Source organism: Aphis gossypii, chromosome 1 (assembly GCF_020184175.1).
Source record: "Aphis gossypii isolate Hap1 chromosome 1, ASM2018417v2, whole genome shotgun sequence".
Lineage (NCBI taxonomy): Eukaryota > Metazoa > Arthropoda > Insecta > Hemiptera > Aphididae > Aphis > Aphis gossypii.
The window spans coordinates 87,149,932-87,167,420 of NC_065530.1; the positions used below are offsets into that span (position 1 = coordinate 87,149,932).

General features: G+C 25.2%; 2 protein-coding genes and 1 long non-coding RNA gene across 4 annotated transcripts; all 3 read right to left on the bottom strand.

Annotated features, from left to right (window-relative positions):
• Positions 1-1,266: 1,266 nt before the first annotated feature.
• Positions 1,267-4,137, bottom strand: LOC126548987 (uncharacterized). The gene is made up of 4 exons (XR_007603121.1): positions 3,535-4,137; positions 3,328-3,461; positions 2,551-3,230; positions 1,267-1,842 (listed from the first exon to the last, which is right to left on the bottom strand). It is a non-coding gene; the product is annotated as an uncharacterized LOC126548987 (long non-coding RNA).
• Positions 4,138-9,186: 5,049 nt separating this feature from the next.
• Positions 9,187-13,671, bottom strand: LOC114132703 (Bardet-Biedl syndrome 7 protein homolog). 2 transcript variants are annotated; one of them, XM_027998273.2, is made up of 15 exons: positions 13,375-13,671; positions 13,188-13,311; positions 12,999-13,113; positions 12,674-12,803; positions 12,409-12,605; positions 12,152-12,329; positions 11,996-12,080; positions 11,820-11,928; positions 11,499-11,613; positions 11,251-11,406; positions 10,346-10,542; positions 9,957-10,127; positions 9,775-9,884; positions 9,482-9,712; positions 9,187-9,390 (listed from the first exon to the last, which is right to left on the bottom strand). In XM_027998273.2, exons 1-15 carry the CDS (start codon positions 13,480-13,482, stop codon positions 9,254-9,256), a joined length of 2,163 nt encoding a protein of 720 aa, XP_027854074.2. In that variant the 5' UTR covers positions 13,483-13,671; the 3' UTR covers positions 9,187-9,253. The 2 variants fall into 2 exon arrangements, with proteins under 2 accessions (XP_027854074.2, XP_027854154.2); XM_027998353.2 differs by having other exon boundaries at positions 13,188-13,316; positions 13,375-13,553.
• A 27-nt stretch (positions 13,672-13,698) lies between these two features.
• On the bottom strand, positions 13,699-17,091 carry LOC114132837 (GDP-D-glucose phosphorylase 1). The gene is made up of 8 exons (XM_027998455.2): positions 16,752-17,091; positions 16,191-16,338; positions 15,654-15,801; positions 15,474-15,576; positions 15,093-15,196; positions 14,859-15,010; positions 14,239-14,304; positions 13,699-13,862 (listed from the first exon to the last, which is right to left on the bottom strand). Exons 1-8 carry the CDS (start codon positions 16,935-16,937, stop codon positions 13,744-13,746), a joined length of 1,026 nt encoding a protein of 341 aa, XP_027854256.2. The 5' UTR covers positions 16,938-17,091; the 3' UTR covers positions 13,699-13,743.
• Between the last annotated feature and the right edge of the window lie 398 nt (positions 17,092-17,489).

A 17,489-nucleotide genomic window follows, 5' to 3' on the forward strand; every position in this document is an offset into this window, starting at 1 on the left:
GGCTTGAAAAAATGTTGTACAAATTATATTTTTTATGTACACACAGCTAGTATACATAAAATAAATTATAATGTATTTCATGTTTTATTTTGATACAATTTCTATTTCCTATATTGGTAAAAAAAAAAATGAATTAAACGGGATTAAATTATATTTTATGATTATAATATAAATCACATAAACCGTAGACAAACGCACAGGCATGAAAAATATTTTTGTGAAAAACTATCATGTATTCCGTAATACGGATTTTTTGAAGAGTGTGTGTTTTTATTATACATACACTTCACTTCAAATACCTAGTATATAAATATAAATAACCGTAAGCTAAAAAACTATGCTCAGTTGTTCACATGGGGCTAACTATATAATATTATAATATATTATTATGGATTATTATAAATTATAAGCTTTATTGTTGTACATGCTTATAATATATACATCTCGAGTTATATTATTTACTAGTCTATTATCCCATCATAATCCTCAATTAACTGGGATAAAAACATAAACGATTCATAGTGGCCATTATTATAATATTAACACAATAACACGTACCGACATACAAGAGGGATTTTACGAATAATACAAAATAAATGTGAAATTAGTTAATTCATGAATGACTGTAAAATGTATCGAAAAACCATCTTCACAATTAATCCCAACTTTCAAGTAATCACTTTGATATTCAACAAAAATCTATTGGTCACTGGACTTCTGGGTGAAGAACGATTCCGAAAATTTACGGAATCGTGTTAATTTAAATAGCCGGACTTCTTCGACCATAAACATACTATTTACAATCTAATCTAAGCGAACTACATAATGTAAATCAATGTAAAACTAATATTTATTAATTATGATAAAAACTATTTTGAACTTTTGAAGACATGCAATAAAATATAACAGCCAATGACCATGACTAGTGTGGTATCTTTCTTAATAAATAAAAAAATAATAATTATTAATTCATCGATATGGCGGGGTAGAGAGTCAACAAATAATCAATGATTGCTATAATAATAAAACATATATGTATTCTGGTATACCTACAAAATATTAATAACGCAATTGTAAACTCATATTATTCGACGATGGCCTTATTATAAAGAGAATTATTATATTGTTTATACCTACCATAATAATGCGTAAATAATTTTAAAACGAATCAATTTATTAGATTAATGAATAGATGTTAATATGTTATGTTTATGGTAAAAAGTGGTAACAAAAAAAGTTCAAACATTTTATCGAGTTGAAGGTAATTGCAATATAATATATGGTTATAATAAATTATATATGAGAATAATTATTGTGTACATGTGTGTAAAGTAAAACTGTGTATGTGTGTTCATTTTTTACTACTTAACCACTTAACGTCAGTGATGTAATTTTTTGGTAATAACGGGTAGGTGCCAAGACAATAACATTAGCGCCAATGTCAATGCTGAGACTTTATCAGATATAATGTATTCAATGAAGTATAAATCAAATATACTTGTCAATATATATAATATATATACGTATTTACAACATTGACTAGATGAACACACAAATCAAATTAATCTTGTTTATTGTTATAACTAGATGTGTATGCAACTTTGAATTACGTAATGCATTATTTTTTTATAAGTAGGTACCTACATCGATTACTTGTACAATCCGTTTTGCAAATTAAATGAATCTTTATACACTATATTATGACCTTGTAGTATTATACGATTCCATAGCCGAAGATCTGGAGCATCTTAAAAGGTCTATATTCATTTTATATTCTCTGCCATTATTTTTGATTATTTAAAATGTCGGAAATATTGTTAAGTACTGTTAAATGGTTATTGCCTAAAAATCATATATATCTATATAAGTTTTCATTTAAACAATATATTCCATATGTATGTATAATGTAATTTAATCAGAAATATCGTTATTACTAAGACATTTAAGTTAATAATTCTTTTTTTAAATCTATTATTGTAACTTAATATAATAAACATATACGTTATAACTTAATAAGTAGTAATCGTTAAAAAAAAGTTAAGTTTGAATTAAATTATCTAAACGCGCTCATATCTGATGAGTATTCTTGGAACTTATATTTCTCTAAAAATATTTTAAATAATATGTAAATATATTATAATTAAAATTACCAAAAGATGCTCTAAAATTATAAAATAAAAAATGAATTGAAATGATATTTATATGAAAATATTCTCTACATATATTAGAAATAGAATATTAATGATATTATTGAAAATACCACAATTTACAATACACCTTTTTTTGGTGAAAACAACAAAATACCTAGTCAAAATTATGCACTTCCACACTATTCTACAGTTAAACTTAGTATTTATTTTAACCATTTCACAAAAAAAAAATCTATCTTACCTATCTTGAATATTTTACGACTTTTACAAAAAAACAATTGAATGCAAGAATTTTGGAATTTTTGTACTAATTATACCTATACAGTATAGCCAGTATAGGTACATCAGTTATATGAATCAATATTGGTTAATATTTTTATAATTATTTTCAATAACGAACCTAATAATGACACTGGAAAGTGCCGTGCCGATGCAGTCAACGGAGTTTTGCAATTTGCACGAACAGATGATTGAACTGAGCGCATGCAAAGATACTAGGAAAACGCAAATTCTCCATCACCTAAACAAATAAGCACCAAATAGTGTAACATTCTGTGCTCCTTTATTCTGTGTCTGCATGTATACAAATAATTATGAAGCTACATTAATTGTATGGGTAGTATTGAGCGTGAGACTTAGCAAATGACAAAACCATATAATTATTAATTTGTCATTTATATACAGTTTCAATCACGATCAACGAATATCATAAATTAATAAATATTATCATATAAACATACAGCTAAAAAACACAAAAATCAGCAGAGATTCTTCGCACGTTGTAGGCTCAAATAAATCGCTGTTTTGGGATGCGTGCGACTTGGGTGGATATATTGTGCTATCGTATTATTATTATTTATTACTATCGTTTTCCTTTTTTTTCCAACACCAGGCATTCCAAACACGATTCCGCGTCGGAATGATTATTCGTCTCATCGTTCAGCAGAAGCAACAATAGAAATTTCACAAAATTCAAAATACAACGTCCGCTATTTGTCGAATTCGAAACGCAATATACTATCATTTTATAATTTACGTACATAGTATGATATTGGCAGGTACTTATATTGTCATTGAATGCTAGTAATAATTTTCAACAAAAAGTAAAATAAAGCAATAATCACACCTCATATTACGTTAAAAAAAATACTAAGTATACCGCAAAATATCTCATTACCACGTGTCAAATACATTTACGAATCTTCTTGGTAATATATAAGTATTATATTGTATATTTCCAACCGAATTGGTCTTGTTTTTATTAGAATCCTGCCAAGTTCAAGTCAACATCACGTGCGCTATCGCATGATACTAATTTTTTTACAACAAGAATATTACATTGTTATTATGAAACGATACAAAATATTAAATAATAACATCACACCATCAATCTTCTTCCCGGTGGACAATACGAACGTTTAATTTCATGTAAAAATATTATATGATAATTCATCTGATTAAAAACGCGTATTAGGTGAATCCTTTGAGCCGCAAGATATTATTAAATACATGTATACACTATATAGTACCTATATATTCATTATACATATTATAATACTTTGGTATTCAGAATAACGATCCATTGTTAAGGTCCAACCCTGTGTTGCTGTCGAACAAAAAAAAAATACATTAATATTCAGCGAGGTTAATCATGATCGAAGTGGCTAGGTCTATGCACGTGATGAATTGTTGTTGATTATTTTTAGTATTTTCTTTATCTCTCTCTCTCTGTCTCTTTTCACATCTATCTAAATAACAGCTGAATAGGTATATGTATTAATACATGCGGTGGCCGTTATCAAGACGATGTACGGATAGTCACCCATTATTAGAACTTTTAATAATAAAATGTTGATACACAGCTATAGGCTATTGTTTATATTGTTTATAAGCACTTAAATATATTTGTCGGAATAAATCAAAATGTTATATATATACAAGAATACAACATAGTTTATAATCATTATAGCGGCCTAATAAGATTACCTGCGTTTGTTCGCACACTGCGACTTTAACACACGTATCAAATTATAAATATATTAAATAGATATAACAGTAGGTAATATGTAATATAATATATGCAAGAGTACGATGCGCAGTTCTAGTTTCAAATGTCGACGGGAGTGAGAGCTTGGCGCACGATTTTCGATTTTCAATTTAAATATAGGAATAATGATTTATTTTAGATTATATTAGAGTTATTAATCCAATTCAAACCATGAATTCATGCCCAATGCTTATACATAGTATAATAATATATTATATTCAATAAAACACAATCTCGATTTATTAACATATCATTAAGAGGTAAATGTTATATTATATTGTATACCTACATTTCGAGTTTGCTCGGACGGTCGATTAGGGCCATATTTTATTTACTTGCTTTGTACAGGTACAATATTTGTTTATATTTTACTACCCGAATGTTGGGTACTAATGAAATATATATTTTTAAAATATACTCGGAGATTGTGATAAAAATGTGTAATAAAGATTATACACATATATATGATATATCAATAAAATTATTAATTAAAGAATAAAATTACATTTATTCTTGCTAAAAATGTTTTCTCGGCTCACATCACTAACGGATTCTGTCATATTGACTTATTGACACGACATTTGTGAGTAAAAAAATATCAATAATTTATAATCACAATTCACTCTCAAAGTTAAAGATCAAAATATTTTTTCTAAAAAATAGTTATAAGTTTTTAAAATTTGAATAGAGATCAATAATATAATTAATGTAGCTAAAATGATTTTGGTCTTGTATTTCTAATTGCACTACATTGAAGGATGTTTTCTAACAAATTTGGCATAATATGTTAATACTGAAAAGAACTAAACTTGATGATACGAATAAATTGGCAGTAGCTGTCCAGAATTTATAAAAAAAAAAGTTAATAAGTTGTTGACTGACAAACAGTCTAAGTTTAAAATAAAAGGACATTTAGAAGAAGAAATCGAAGCATTAATGTCAGAAACAACAATAGTTAAAAATGATTATAAAACGTTGAGTGTAAATATCAGCTAAATCAAAAATCAAATTACGTTCTTCCAAAGTAATATTTACATACATGTTATTTTATTTATAATGTACAAATTATTAATTGTATTTTTAAATGAAAAATTCAACGCAAATCATCAGAATGAATATTTCACATAGAATTTTGAATTTTGATGTTGACTAAACCGTACTTCGAAGAACGTCCCGCCACAACTTAAGGATTAATGGTTCGACAAAACCCATCGAATGATCATAAGTCATAGGTAACAGACAACCCGTCGTCGTACCAGCATTTATTTCTGATCTAATCAGATACATAAATGATACCCACACTGTACGAAATCCGCCGATTCCATCACCGGCACCCACCGTGGAGATGGCTCCACCATCCACGATGACAGCCAGTAAGCTGTTAAGCTCTCCTCCTGCAGATTCCGGACAGAATGCAACAACACCGAAAATATATTACCGAATTCCAATTACAACTGAATTCTTCAAGTAGGTGGTGCTGAAACCTCCTGGGAGAGATAGGTCGAGAAACGTATTTCGACAGAATGATGTCAAACAAACAACGTTAATAATACGCAGAATTGACGCATATCTGCAACTAAAAGCTTAGAACTCAAGAACGACTGACACATGCGAAAAACAAAGTTTAAAAACTAAAAAGTTATAATTAATACGTCATTATTAATAAAAATATATATATATTATGATAAATAAAAGGTAAATATTGGTATAAATAAATATTATCATATTTATTATTAAATAAAAAAATACAACCTACTGAATTATTTTTATTAATTGTGTATAAAGGACTAAAGTAACACTAATACTATACGTGTCTGTGTGTCTGTGTAAAATATAATTATTCTTAATACAAATACACCAGGGGTGGGCAACTGGCGGTCTGCAAGCCTATTTTAGCTGACCCGTCTAACATTTATATTGTGCTGTTGTTGAATTTATTATTTTCATATGTTTTGTAGTGCTTAATAATGTTCGCAAAAAAGCATAAAATTGATTATGAAAATAGAACTTTTAACAACTCATGGAAGTATGACTATTTATTTATTATTAACAAAATAAATGCTAATTAAAATGTATATTTTGAGTTTTCTTTTTTTTTTACTTTCTATACTCTAGCCCGCTAGATTTTAACTTTCAAAAAATTGGCTCTCTAGTAATTTTAAGTTGCCTATTTCTGTTATACACCACAAAAATTTAGTAATTTAAAGCATTAAAACATTTTTCTCAATAAGCGCTACCACATACAAGGATCTACTCAGTACTCACGTATTATATTATGTACCTAGTAGGTACCTATAAATTTATAAATAAGTATTTGATAAAAAAGATACAATGATTTTTTTTTTACTTTTGATCTTCAAAGAACCAATTAGATCTAATTTGTTATCTTATCAGTAACTATCCCGAAACTTGAAAATTGAAACTTTTTACTGTCTAAAAAAATGATGACAGACAGAAAAAAAGTACATCTCATTGTAAAATCTATATATTCATCGCTCTGCTTTGTTATATAGAAGGTGTCGATTATCAATTGTACCTCGTCATTAAATAAGTAACTGTAATCTATATGTATTACATTTGAATTCAATAATATATTAATATCATCACATGTAAAAAACGAAACTGAGAGAAGATGGTTTATCGATCTACATTGCTGTAACTACTAAATATAGTGTATGAAATATTAATATTCTGTTAAGATTATTTATTTGTTTTAAATGAAACTAAAAAAAAATTATTAACTAGCAAATAGGTACTTACTTAAAAAAAAAAAAAAACGTTTCATGTCTGGACTGTAATTATCATTTAATTATTTAAAAACTTTTATACTTAGGTATAAATTATAATATACCTACTTCCATCTGATACAGCAACAAAAAAAAATCCAATAGATTTATCCTTTTAAAACTTTATTAAATAAAAATTGACCAGATATTTAACAGTTACGAGTTTTTATGGCCAAATATAAAATAAATGGTCTAAAATTATATCAACTAAAATAACTATATTTTTTGTAACCAATAGCAACAAAATAGGTACCTATAAAAAAAAAAAATCGGCAAGTGAGTACCGCTCTGCTGTACATTAGGGGGTGGGGTGGACCTCGGACTAGGGTAGGTTAAATTTGAATGCAATGATAGGTATCATTGTATACGAAAAACGATTCTGAACGGAGATGATTTGTCAGTCTAGAATATTTAACGTTAAGTATAAATACAAACGGTTTTATGAATTTTGAACTACAAAATAATTTGCAAATATGCATGATTTTGACGAGTTTTTGTCAAAATTTGAACTTCAAATGCTAATAAAAAAAATTGTGCCTATGTATTCTTATAATTTTTTAATCACTATAAGAATAACATATGAGGAACTTTGTATACAATTTTCAAGTATTTTGATAGGACCAAAAAAATTTTATCGATACTTCAAAAAAAAATTTTCAGAAAAATTAAAAATTTCAGTTGTCTATAAATAGCTCAAAAAACTCAAAATATTTTGAAAATTAAATCATGTAAACAAAATGCCAATCTAAATAACTGGTAAAATTTTCAAGTATCTACGACTTATACTTTTTGAATAATAACAAATATTTAAAATCGTTTGAGGATAAATCGTTATTTAACGCGGTTTTGTAAAAATTTAAATTTCAAACACTCATAAAATTTTTTTGCCTGAATCCGGTAGTTTTTTTACAGATATTTGAAAAAAAAATTATGGAGAACCTTATACCAAATTTTCAAAACTTAGTTATAAAAGAAAAAATTTTACGATTTTCCAACCACAAGATTACTTGCAAATTTTCGCAATTTTGACATATTTCGTATAAATTCGAACTTTAAGAACTTATAAAAAAAAATTGTGACTAACGATTTCGGATTTTTTTTTATCACTTTAAGAACAACTTATAAGAAACTTTGTATTAAATTTTCAAGATTTTCTGGTCAGCCAAAAATTTTTTATCGTTATTTAAAAAAAAAATACTTGGAAAAATTGAAAATTTCAATTGTCTATAAATAGTTCAAAAAAAACTCAAAATTCTTTGAAAACTGTGTACGGAGAGCGCTAATATAAACATTTGGTGAAAATTTCAAGTATTTACATCGATTAGTTTTTGAGTTATAGAAAAATAAAAAATTCGATTTTGACGTAAACTGATTTTGCGTAAAAAATCCCGTTTTTCCCTCATTTTTTTGGGGGTTTTCTCGATTCATTTCAAAAATATTGAACATTTTTAACTTTTGACCCCCCAAAGTACCAACTAGATTCAATTTTCTTTTCAAAGAGGGGCTGAAGTCAAAAATCGAAGCATTTTTACTGCTCCAAATGTTGTCGACAGACATAAAAAAAAACACACATCATTGTAAAATCAATATATTCATCACTCCGTTCAGAATCTAATATGATAATTTTACGTCAGTTAAATGAACTATATTTTATATTATTTATAGATTTAAAAGTAAAAAATAAGTATTAAAATGTAGCACTATAGTACTATATAATGACACAATAGGTCTTGCTGAATCTATTAACAACAATTTTATGAAAATTGTTGAAAAATGTGAATTTGTAAAAGGGTAATTTGTTATAGTAGATATATTTACTAAGTATAGCTGATTCTGCATGGTGTTGATCATGACAATAAAATAATATAATGGATTATTCCGATTAATCCAATTTAAACTCCGCTATGTTAACTAGCCATATATAACTAGTTTATATTATTGTTTTCTGTAACTAATGGTGACAATATTAACATGCTATATGCAGTACGCATAAACTATTTTTCGATTTCTGTTTCCAAAAACAAAATTCTTGAATAAGCCCATCTTCAAAATCCAAATTTTTAGTAATCCCTTCTTATTGGCAATTGGGCATCTAATACATACAAGAAACCACTATTAAAACTCAAATTTTTGTCGTTTTTTGACTTTTTGAGGTGTATTATTTGTGAAGGAGTGGTACCATATATAAATATACACATATACATATTATATACTTAATATTTATAATAATAATTAATTTATATTACTTTATTAAATTAATTAGGTAACATTTAAAGTTCAAACATGCTAATTAATGAGTCCAATGTATTGCTTGTCAGTAGAGCTTCTTGTAAATCTTCTCGCGAGTTAGGCTTCACATTTAACCCTTTCAATTTATGCCAATCATCAAACAATGCCAACATAATAGCTAAATGGTAAAAATTAAAATAATGATAGATACAAAAATAAAATTTAAATTAAAAATAAAATAGTTTCATTTAATTATCACACATTCACACCTTGTAAACGCTGCATGCGTGATGGTCTTAGAGATGCTTCTTGTTTTAATTTTTCTTCATTGGAAAGCATCAGTAAATAATCTTTTGTGAGTGATTCTCCATTTATGCTAGGATTAACCGATAGCTGCTTTATAGCATTAATAAGCTTCAATGTTTTGTCATTATTTATGTCGGTTTTCAATTTAGAAACAATTACATCAATCATCAATATTAAACTATCTTCTGATATTTCTGTATACAATAAACATATGTCGATGAACTATAAATTATATCAATCAATCTAATATACAAACCATAAGTCATATCCAATTTAATATTTTTCCTTGTAGCATCTCTACTGAAATTGTCCTTGAGGATTGCAATTGCAGTAATATTGTCAGTCTTTATATTTATTGATCCCCGACTAAAATAATTAAATAAGAGTAATATTATTTAATCTAGGTTAATGGCACTTAAACATGATTAAATAAACTACCTATAAGCACATAATAAAACTGTATCTAATATTACTGATTCAAAAGAATATTCTAAATTTTCTTGAGAAGCTGGTTTTTCAGGGAACCCTGGCAAGCAATTTGAAATCCACAAATGAGCTTCTGATAGACTAAATCCACCAGATAATGTCAAAAAACTCTGGGGCTGATAACTAGAAATGATTTTATTTCATAAGTATTTTAATGGTATTAATATTATACCATATACCAATCATATTTTATTCCTTATATATTATATATTTTTACAGGTATTACTCAACAAAATTAATAATTATAATCTTAATAACAATATTTTTTTTAGAAAAAAAGTGTTTAAAATAATAAATGTTCTAAATAAAAAATGTATATATCTAATACTAGTACAACTTACACTATATTTTTTTTAGTTCTTTGGTGATATAAAAGTGGCTTGATAGGAAATTTACAGACTTGACAACATTTAGGCTGTAATAGAGGTGTAATATAAACAGTTAAAATTCCGTAATCACCTTCGTGTGACCACATTTTCAGTTCTAATTTTGTAGTGTTTAATTGACATCTGTATGTAATTAATAATTTGTTATTATCCTAAAAAGGAAAATACAAAACTTATTAATATAAATCAAAAACATATTAACAATATTTATTTTCAATACATTTTAATCTGATAAGTCAGATTACATAGGGTTTATTTGAACATGATAGATAGGAAACAATAGTTTATGAGGTCCAAACCACTTTTATTATAGATAGAGTCCTCATTTAATTTATTTAAAATTGATAAATAAAATTTAAAAATTATAAATTATTAAAACAAGAAAATAAGAAAATTTGGGTTCATTAATAATAGCTATAAATAATAGTATAGAAATTGATTAAGACTAAAAATATGGTCAACTCAATTAATCTTTTAAAATAATTGTTATTAAATATTATATAATCAAACTATCTATTTCTCGTTATGAAGAGTCAAGAGTTATATCTATATATATTTTTAATACATATATAATAAGTTAATATATAAAAAATATACTAAAATCTATCTGACAAGAAAAAAAACAAAAATATGTAAAATGTTTTTTTTTTACAAGATTGAAAATAAGTTGAAAAAAAATTGTTTACATATTATACATCACTTATAATACTTAATATTCACTAACTGTTATCTACATAAAATAGACTTATTATAAAAAATAATTGTTAAAAATTTTAGTTTACTGATTTTTAATTTATTTAGTACACTTACATTTATCAAATTTATTTAATTATTATAAACATAATATAAACTATTAATACCTCTTCTTTACATTTACTTTTGCTCACTACAGCGTTATTATTATTTTCAACATCAATCAAATTAACTAAACAATTGCATTGCAATAAAACATTATCAATAGTGGCTTCTAGTTCAATTATTAAATGATAAATTAAATTTTCTGAATCTAAAAACATCTGTGGAAAAAAAATAAAAAATTTTTATTTAACTGTATACTCAATTAACTTAACTTTTTTTTTTTTTTTGAAAAATTATATATTATTCTTACAGAATTTTTAATAGCTAAATAAGGTAAAACAGAAGGTCTTGAACTTTTTTGGGTGAATTCCAAATATTTGTTTCTTTCTATAGCAACTTGTCTTTCCAGATCACTTACTTCAGTCCTACAGCATTTAGATTCAAATTACATAATAACTAAATATTTAAAATGGTTTGAATGGTAAATATCACAGGAAGAACAAACTATAATAAAACATTTTAATAAATGTACATATTATTCTAGGTATTTAAATAATGCCTATAAACTATACATTATGTGTATTTAATATTTGTTGTTAATTTAACAATAATTGAAACATAATATGCTTACCTTATATCTAATATTTTTTGTTTTTCATCATTTAAAATTATATTTGATGAATCCAATACAATTTCTTTATCAATATGTTGGTCAACAAAAGTTAATCCAAAAAGCCAACCTAAAATAAATTATACAATAATCAGTATTTAAGTATTATACGTCAAGTATTAATTTAACTTAATAACCTGTAAAAGTTGTGACAACAATTTCTGGAATACCAAAAGTTCTTATAGCTCCACCTTGAATTGAAGTTATACTTTCTGAACAACTCTAAAATATTATTAAAGTTTATAATAAATACATTAACCGTAACTTAAAATTATAAAATCTTTAAAAATTACATATCTATATTTTTCAATGGGAACAGAATGAGATTCTAATGAATAAACTTCAACCGAACCAGTTTGGCGCCCAACTAAAAGATGATCCTCTCCGTTAAATTCATAACAATCAATACATGTTATAGCTCCTTGTTTTGATTGAGTAACAAGTTCCCAAAGAATACTAGTAGAAGCATTTCTAATAAGTAAATAAAAAATAATTTAGAATTTAGTACCAGTATAACATAATGCTATCAACAATTAAAATTAAAATATACTTTTCTATTTTAAGAAGTACAATATGACCACTCTGCAATCCCACTAATAATTCATTTCCATATGAACCTCCATTGTTTTTCATTAAATGTAAACTAGTTGGCTCTGATGACAAATAAAATGTTTCTTTTACAGTTGATCCTTCGAGTATTCTGATACATAAATCTGCGCATGCTAGAATAGGCATAACACCTTGCATCTAAATAAATATTTATACTTCGATAACAAGTAATTTAAAAAAAGTCATAATGATAGTTTATAGTTTACCTTTATTACATCTAATGTTATAATGCTATTGATTACTTCTGGACATAAATAAGTGCTAATATCTTTGCAATCATTAAAGTGACTAAATAAATGTTTTCCCGATACCAAAAGTTCATTTCCAGTAACATACCTAATAAAAAATAATTTTACAAATTTTAAATTCATTAAAATTAGTAATTACTTAGCAAATGATAATTAAATTTAAATATCCCAATAAATATATTTAATGTATTATAATTTATAACACATGAAACATAACCATAAATTTAGTTAATTTAATAACGATAATCAAATTACACAACAGTTATTTTCAGAATCTACTCACATGCATTTAATTGACTCCAATAACCCAGTATCAAAACTAAGAAACATTCGACCCTTTTTAGTATAGCCACGAACAGATGTACCCATTGACAAAAATATTTTATCTTGAACAGTACCTTTAAAAGTATTAATTATCTGGATTAATAAATATATAATTTATTAGTGTAGGACAAATATATTGTTTAGATACCAAGTGTTCCTCCTAAACAAACTTCAGTTATTTTTTCTAAAGGTAGTGTTTTGAATAACATGTTAATTTTTCCTTTGCGGATTTGAAACATTTGAACAATCCCTTCTTGATCACCAACAATGATCTACACTTAATGTGAAAATGAATAATAAGAATAAATCATAAATATTTTTCTATAGCATGATACCTTTTGTGTCTTCTTTTCAGCTTCGTCATTTTGAGAAATTGGCAAAACTTTCATGCAATTTGAAGAAACCATGCCTAACAATGTGTAATCTAGTCTATAAAGCTCCATGTTTAATTTATTATAGTATTATACAAATAAAAATATTTATAAAACACTAGTTGGCTAGTAATTCAAGTTATGACTACATTAAGTTGGTTGCTATGGGAATAAAATTGTAAACATATAAAAACAAAGAACAAAATGTATCTCTTAATTTCACTGGAAAAGTGAAAACTATTGTATGAGTAATATAATACACTAGACTTTAATAAAAATTTAAAACAATTTGGTAATTCAACATAACTTTTATTTTTAAGTTTTTAACTTATTTCATAAGTTTAAGTACAAATTTTTTATGTCATTTTCAATTAATAAAAATGAAGATTCTGTAACATCTGTAAGAATTTTGGTCACACTATACTCTGTAACCTCAGAAAACTCAGATTTATCTGAAACAAAATATAACTTATATCATAACTGATTGCATTGATAAAATAATTCCAAGATTCCTGTCATTCTAATATAATTATAGAACATGTTTTTAGGGGTGTTTCACTTAAAAATATTAATGAACAATGGGTAAGTTTACTATTATTAATAGTAACCATAGCAACTAGTTTCATAACACTATTTAATGTTTATTATAACAGGAATCTCTGTACAAAAATTATCTAAATATTATTTCTTAAAATATAATTTTTAAGTTCTGTAATTAAATTTTATCTAACTCAGATGTTATACAGTAAGAATTAAATGTATTTTAATATAATTCACACAAATTAGCAACCAAACAAGTTATCAAATCATAAATATTTTTTAAATTACCTTTAAATACTAAGTGCCCAAACAATTCACAAGTTGCTGGAGAAAATTTATCCATAGCCTTATCTCCTAAAAAATACATATTTACATTTTACAATTGTATAAAAAAACAACTTAAAAACTAATCATGTAAAAAAAATACAGGTTTTAAATTCGTGATATCTTAAAAAAAATATTAAATGTACTTTTAATAAATAATTAGTCTTAAAATAATTGAGTAAGTTGCTTATTTTGATATTAAATAAGATATTTATCTAGGATGATACAAATATATTATTGCTTTTCTTATAATTATTATTAATATATTATAATATATGTATTAAGAGAGGCAGAATTAATAGAAGCTTAAAAAAAAATCTTCGATAAAAAAAAAAAATGTCTTCTTAAGTTTTAAATCCTAGGACAAAGATTAAAAACAATCTAAAACGTGTGCATAAATAATTTAGCTGAGAACTGAGGATTTCATGTAATATAATCCTTATAGAGTGATTCATATTTTAATATTAATTTAAATTAACTAATCAAGTTAATAAACTATTAATAACTAATAATAAAAAATGTTAATATTTGTAAATAATAATTAATAATAATATATAAATAAGTCATATGGAAATAAATTTTACCAGAAGAAGTTCTTGCCCAAATAAAAACTCTCACACAGTTTCTTGAATTATTTAAATCGCCGTTATTTAAATCTTTAGCTAGTGCTCGAGTTATAAAGATATTATGAGGAATATTTTTTTGCTGAAGGTAATTAATCATGATAAAAACTGTTCTAAAAACCATAAATAATGTGATTATTTAATATTTACTACAAATAATTAATTAATTTTATACAAGCACTATATTGAATTTACTTGACAAAATTGGACAACAAGTCTCCACTTTTCAAGACAAATACAAATCCTTTTGAAGGATAATCTATAATCTTGTGACAAGGACCACTAAAATGTTCTATGTCCTGTAAAATATTAAATAACATGTATTTAATTTCTAAAATTATGCAATAAGTTATGAGTAGTTTATTTAAAATAAGACACATGTTTTTTAAATTATAGTTTAGTGTGAACATTTTATAATAAAAACATTTAAATTAATTAAATAATATAAATTTTATAAAAAAATTAACTGATTACTTAAAATAAAATAGGTATATTTTAATAAAATTTTGAATTTTACATTTATATTATGTAAATTATTTAAATATTTAATATTTATAAGTTTTTTTTTAAACTTACACAATCCTCGAGGTACATTTTATATTGTAAATAATACAAGTGTAAATGAAGATGGTTTACTGAAGCAAAAGCACATAAACTATTAAATCCAACACGTATTGCTCTGTAAATGTTTAGTGTAGTGTATATAGCATATACAATTATTAAAATTTTTATAAAATTTTTAGAATGGTAACTTACGGAGATGCACTTAGGAGTAACAATTGAACTGCAATATTTAAACTATATTCATTAATAACTTGTGGTAGTTTACTATTAATTTTTGGTAAAATTAACGAATGAAAGTATCCCAAAGGACTTGTATTTATTGCCAAGATATCATCTATATCTAAATAAATCAAATAATAATAATAATTAATTATTCTGAAGGTACTCAGAACAAGGTACTTCTACAGTCATAATATTATTTTTATTATTTATTCAGTAAAAACAAAACAACAAACAGCAAAACACAGTAGACGCAGTGGCACAACCAAAAAAATACCCTGAATGTGGGCTTTCCTCCTTCAGATTTGAATATATTTACATTCAGTAATACATTTATTTGGCCTTAATACAAATTATAATAATAATATTTAACAATCAATTCAAATCTGAAAATAATTTATGGACTTTCCCTCTCCCTCTCAGAAAATGTTGATTGCATTACTGAACTAAAGAATTAGTATATTTAATAATGGTAGGTACCTATTATATGAAATAAGCACCTAAACTTACTAGAAGAATTACTTGATGTATTACTAAATTTGAATAAATATTCTCCTTCATTAACTTTGGTAAAATTGAACAAATTATCATTAAAAGGTTCTAATACACTAGTAAATATGTTTGGTTTACGACGTTTGGTACCTCTATTGATGTTCAGCTATAAAAACAAAATAAAATAAAATAATGATTTATTAGAATTTAAGTAATTGATAAAAAGATATATAATATATTAAATATTTGTGGTATTAAACAAGGGCTGGCAAATGGAGAATTATAAACTCATCTTCTATAAGAGAATATTCTTTAGTAAAATTGTTATTATATTTTCAGAATTGTTTTATTTGTATAAGAAATTATAGTTTATTGGGTTATATTAAAATAAGTTTAGAACCCAAGAAATTAAGTTTACTTGTGTAAGCTTCCCTAACTTGTTTATAGAAAATTAAAGCGTTAATATGTACAATGACAGAATATTTTTTTCTAGACCTCATTTATTTTAATTATTCAGAGAGATTTCATTAAAAATACTTGTCGATCCTTGGAAGCTACTGAAAATTTTAATATACTTACAACTGCGAGAAACCCATACTTTCCAGGCAACACAATTACATTTTCTTCTTTATAATTGTACCTAAATAGTCCTTCATCTTCCTTATTTTTCCACAGTCTTTTTAACGTTTCATCAAATTTTGAATAAATAGACAATGATTTCCATGATGTTGTAAATATTAAATCTTTGTCGTCGTAATAAAACATTTCTTCACTAATAGATTTTTTCTATGAGTTCATATGGATTTTAATTGTTTATTTTAAAATTATATTATAATTATTAATTATTACCTATACAGAAATAAAATTCAAAGATAAGTTGACTTTGATTTTGATTATAAAATGTAAGCACAAAAATCCGGTCAGCATGCGTTCAATGATTGTTATCATTTAACAGACCATGTGATATAAAAAAAACAGCTGTTGATAAGTATTTATTTACCTACTGTTTCTACATACGTAATATATATTCGGGTGATCTACTTTTCCGCCAAAATCGACCTTTCCGTTTACCGCCAGTACAAAAATATATACCATATATTCTATAAACGGTGACTGTTTCCAAGTAATAAAATAAATTAATTAATTTTATAACTTATAGTCAAGAGTTGCTTTTTGGTTTTTACTCCTACTAGTCCTACTTAACTGCACTCTTACCTGTTCTTAGAAATTAAGTTAAATTAAGAATGAAATATGTACAATATACCTACCTACCTACTTAAAATATAAACCTATTCGGTTATTCACTTATTCCTATAT

Excerpts from the sequence above, each read along its gene's own strand:
- LOC114132703 (XM_027998273.2), bottom strand. The coding sequence starts at position 13,482 with ATGGAGCTTTATAGACTAGATTACACATTGTTAGGCATGGTTTCTTCA. Across the intron at positions 13,114-13,187 it reads TTGTTTAGGAGGAACACTTG|GTACTGTTCAAGATAAAATA; the intron begins GTATCTAAACAA and ends ATACTTTTAAAG. Across the intron at positions 11,929-11,995 it reads TGTTGTCACAACTTTTACAG|GTTGGCTTTTTGGATTAACT; the intron begins GTTATTAAGTTA and ends AATTTATTTTAG.
- LOC114132837 (XM_027998455.2), bottom strand. The coding sequence starts at position 16,937 with ATGTTTTATTACGACGACAAAGATTTAATATTTACAACATCATGGAAA. Across the intron at positions 15,577-15,653 it reads TTACTCCTAAGTGCATCTCC|AGCAATACGTGTTGGATTTA; the intron begins GTAAGTTACCAT and ends AAACATTTACAG. Across the intron at positions 15,197-15,473 it reads AAATGTACCTCGAGGATTGT|GACATAGAACATTTTAGTGG; the intron begins GTAAGTTTAAAA and ends AATATTTTACAG.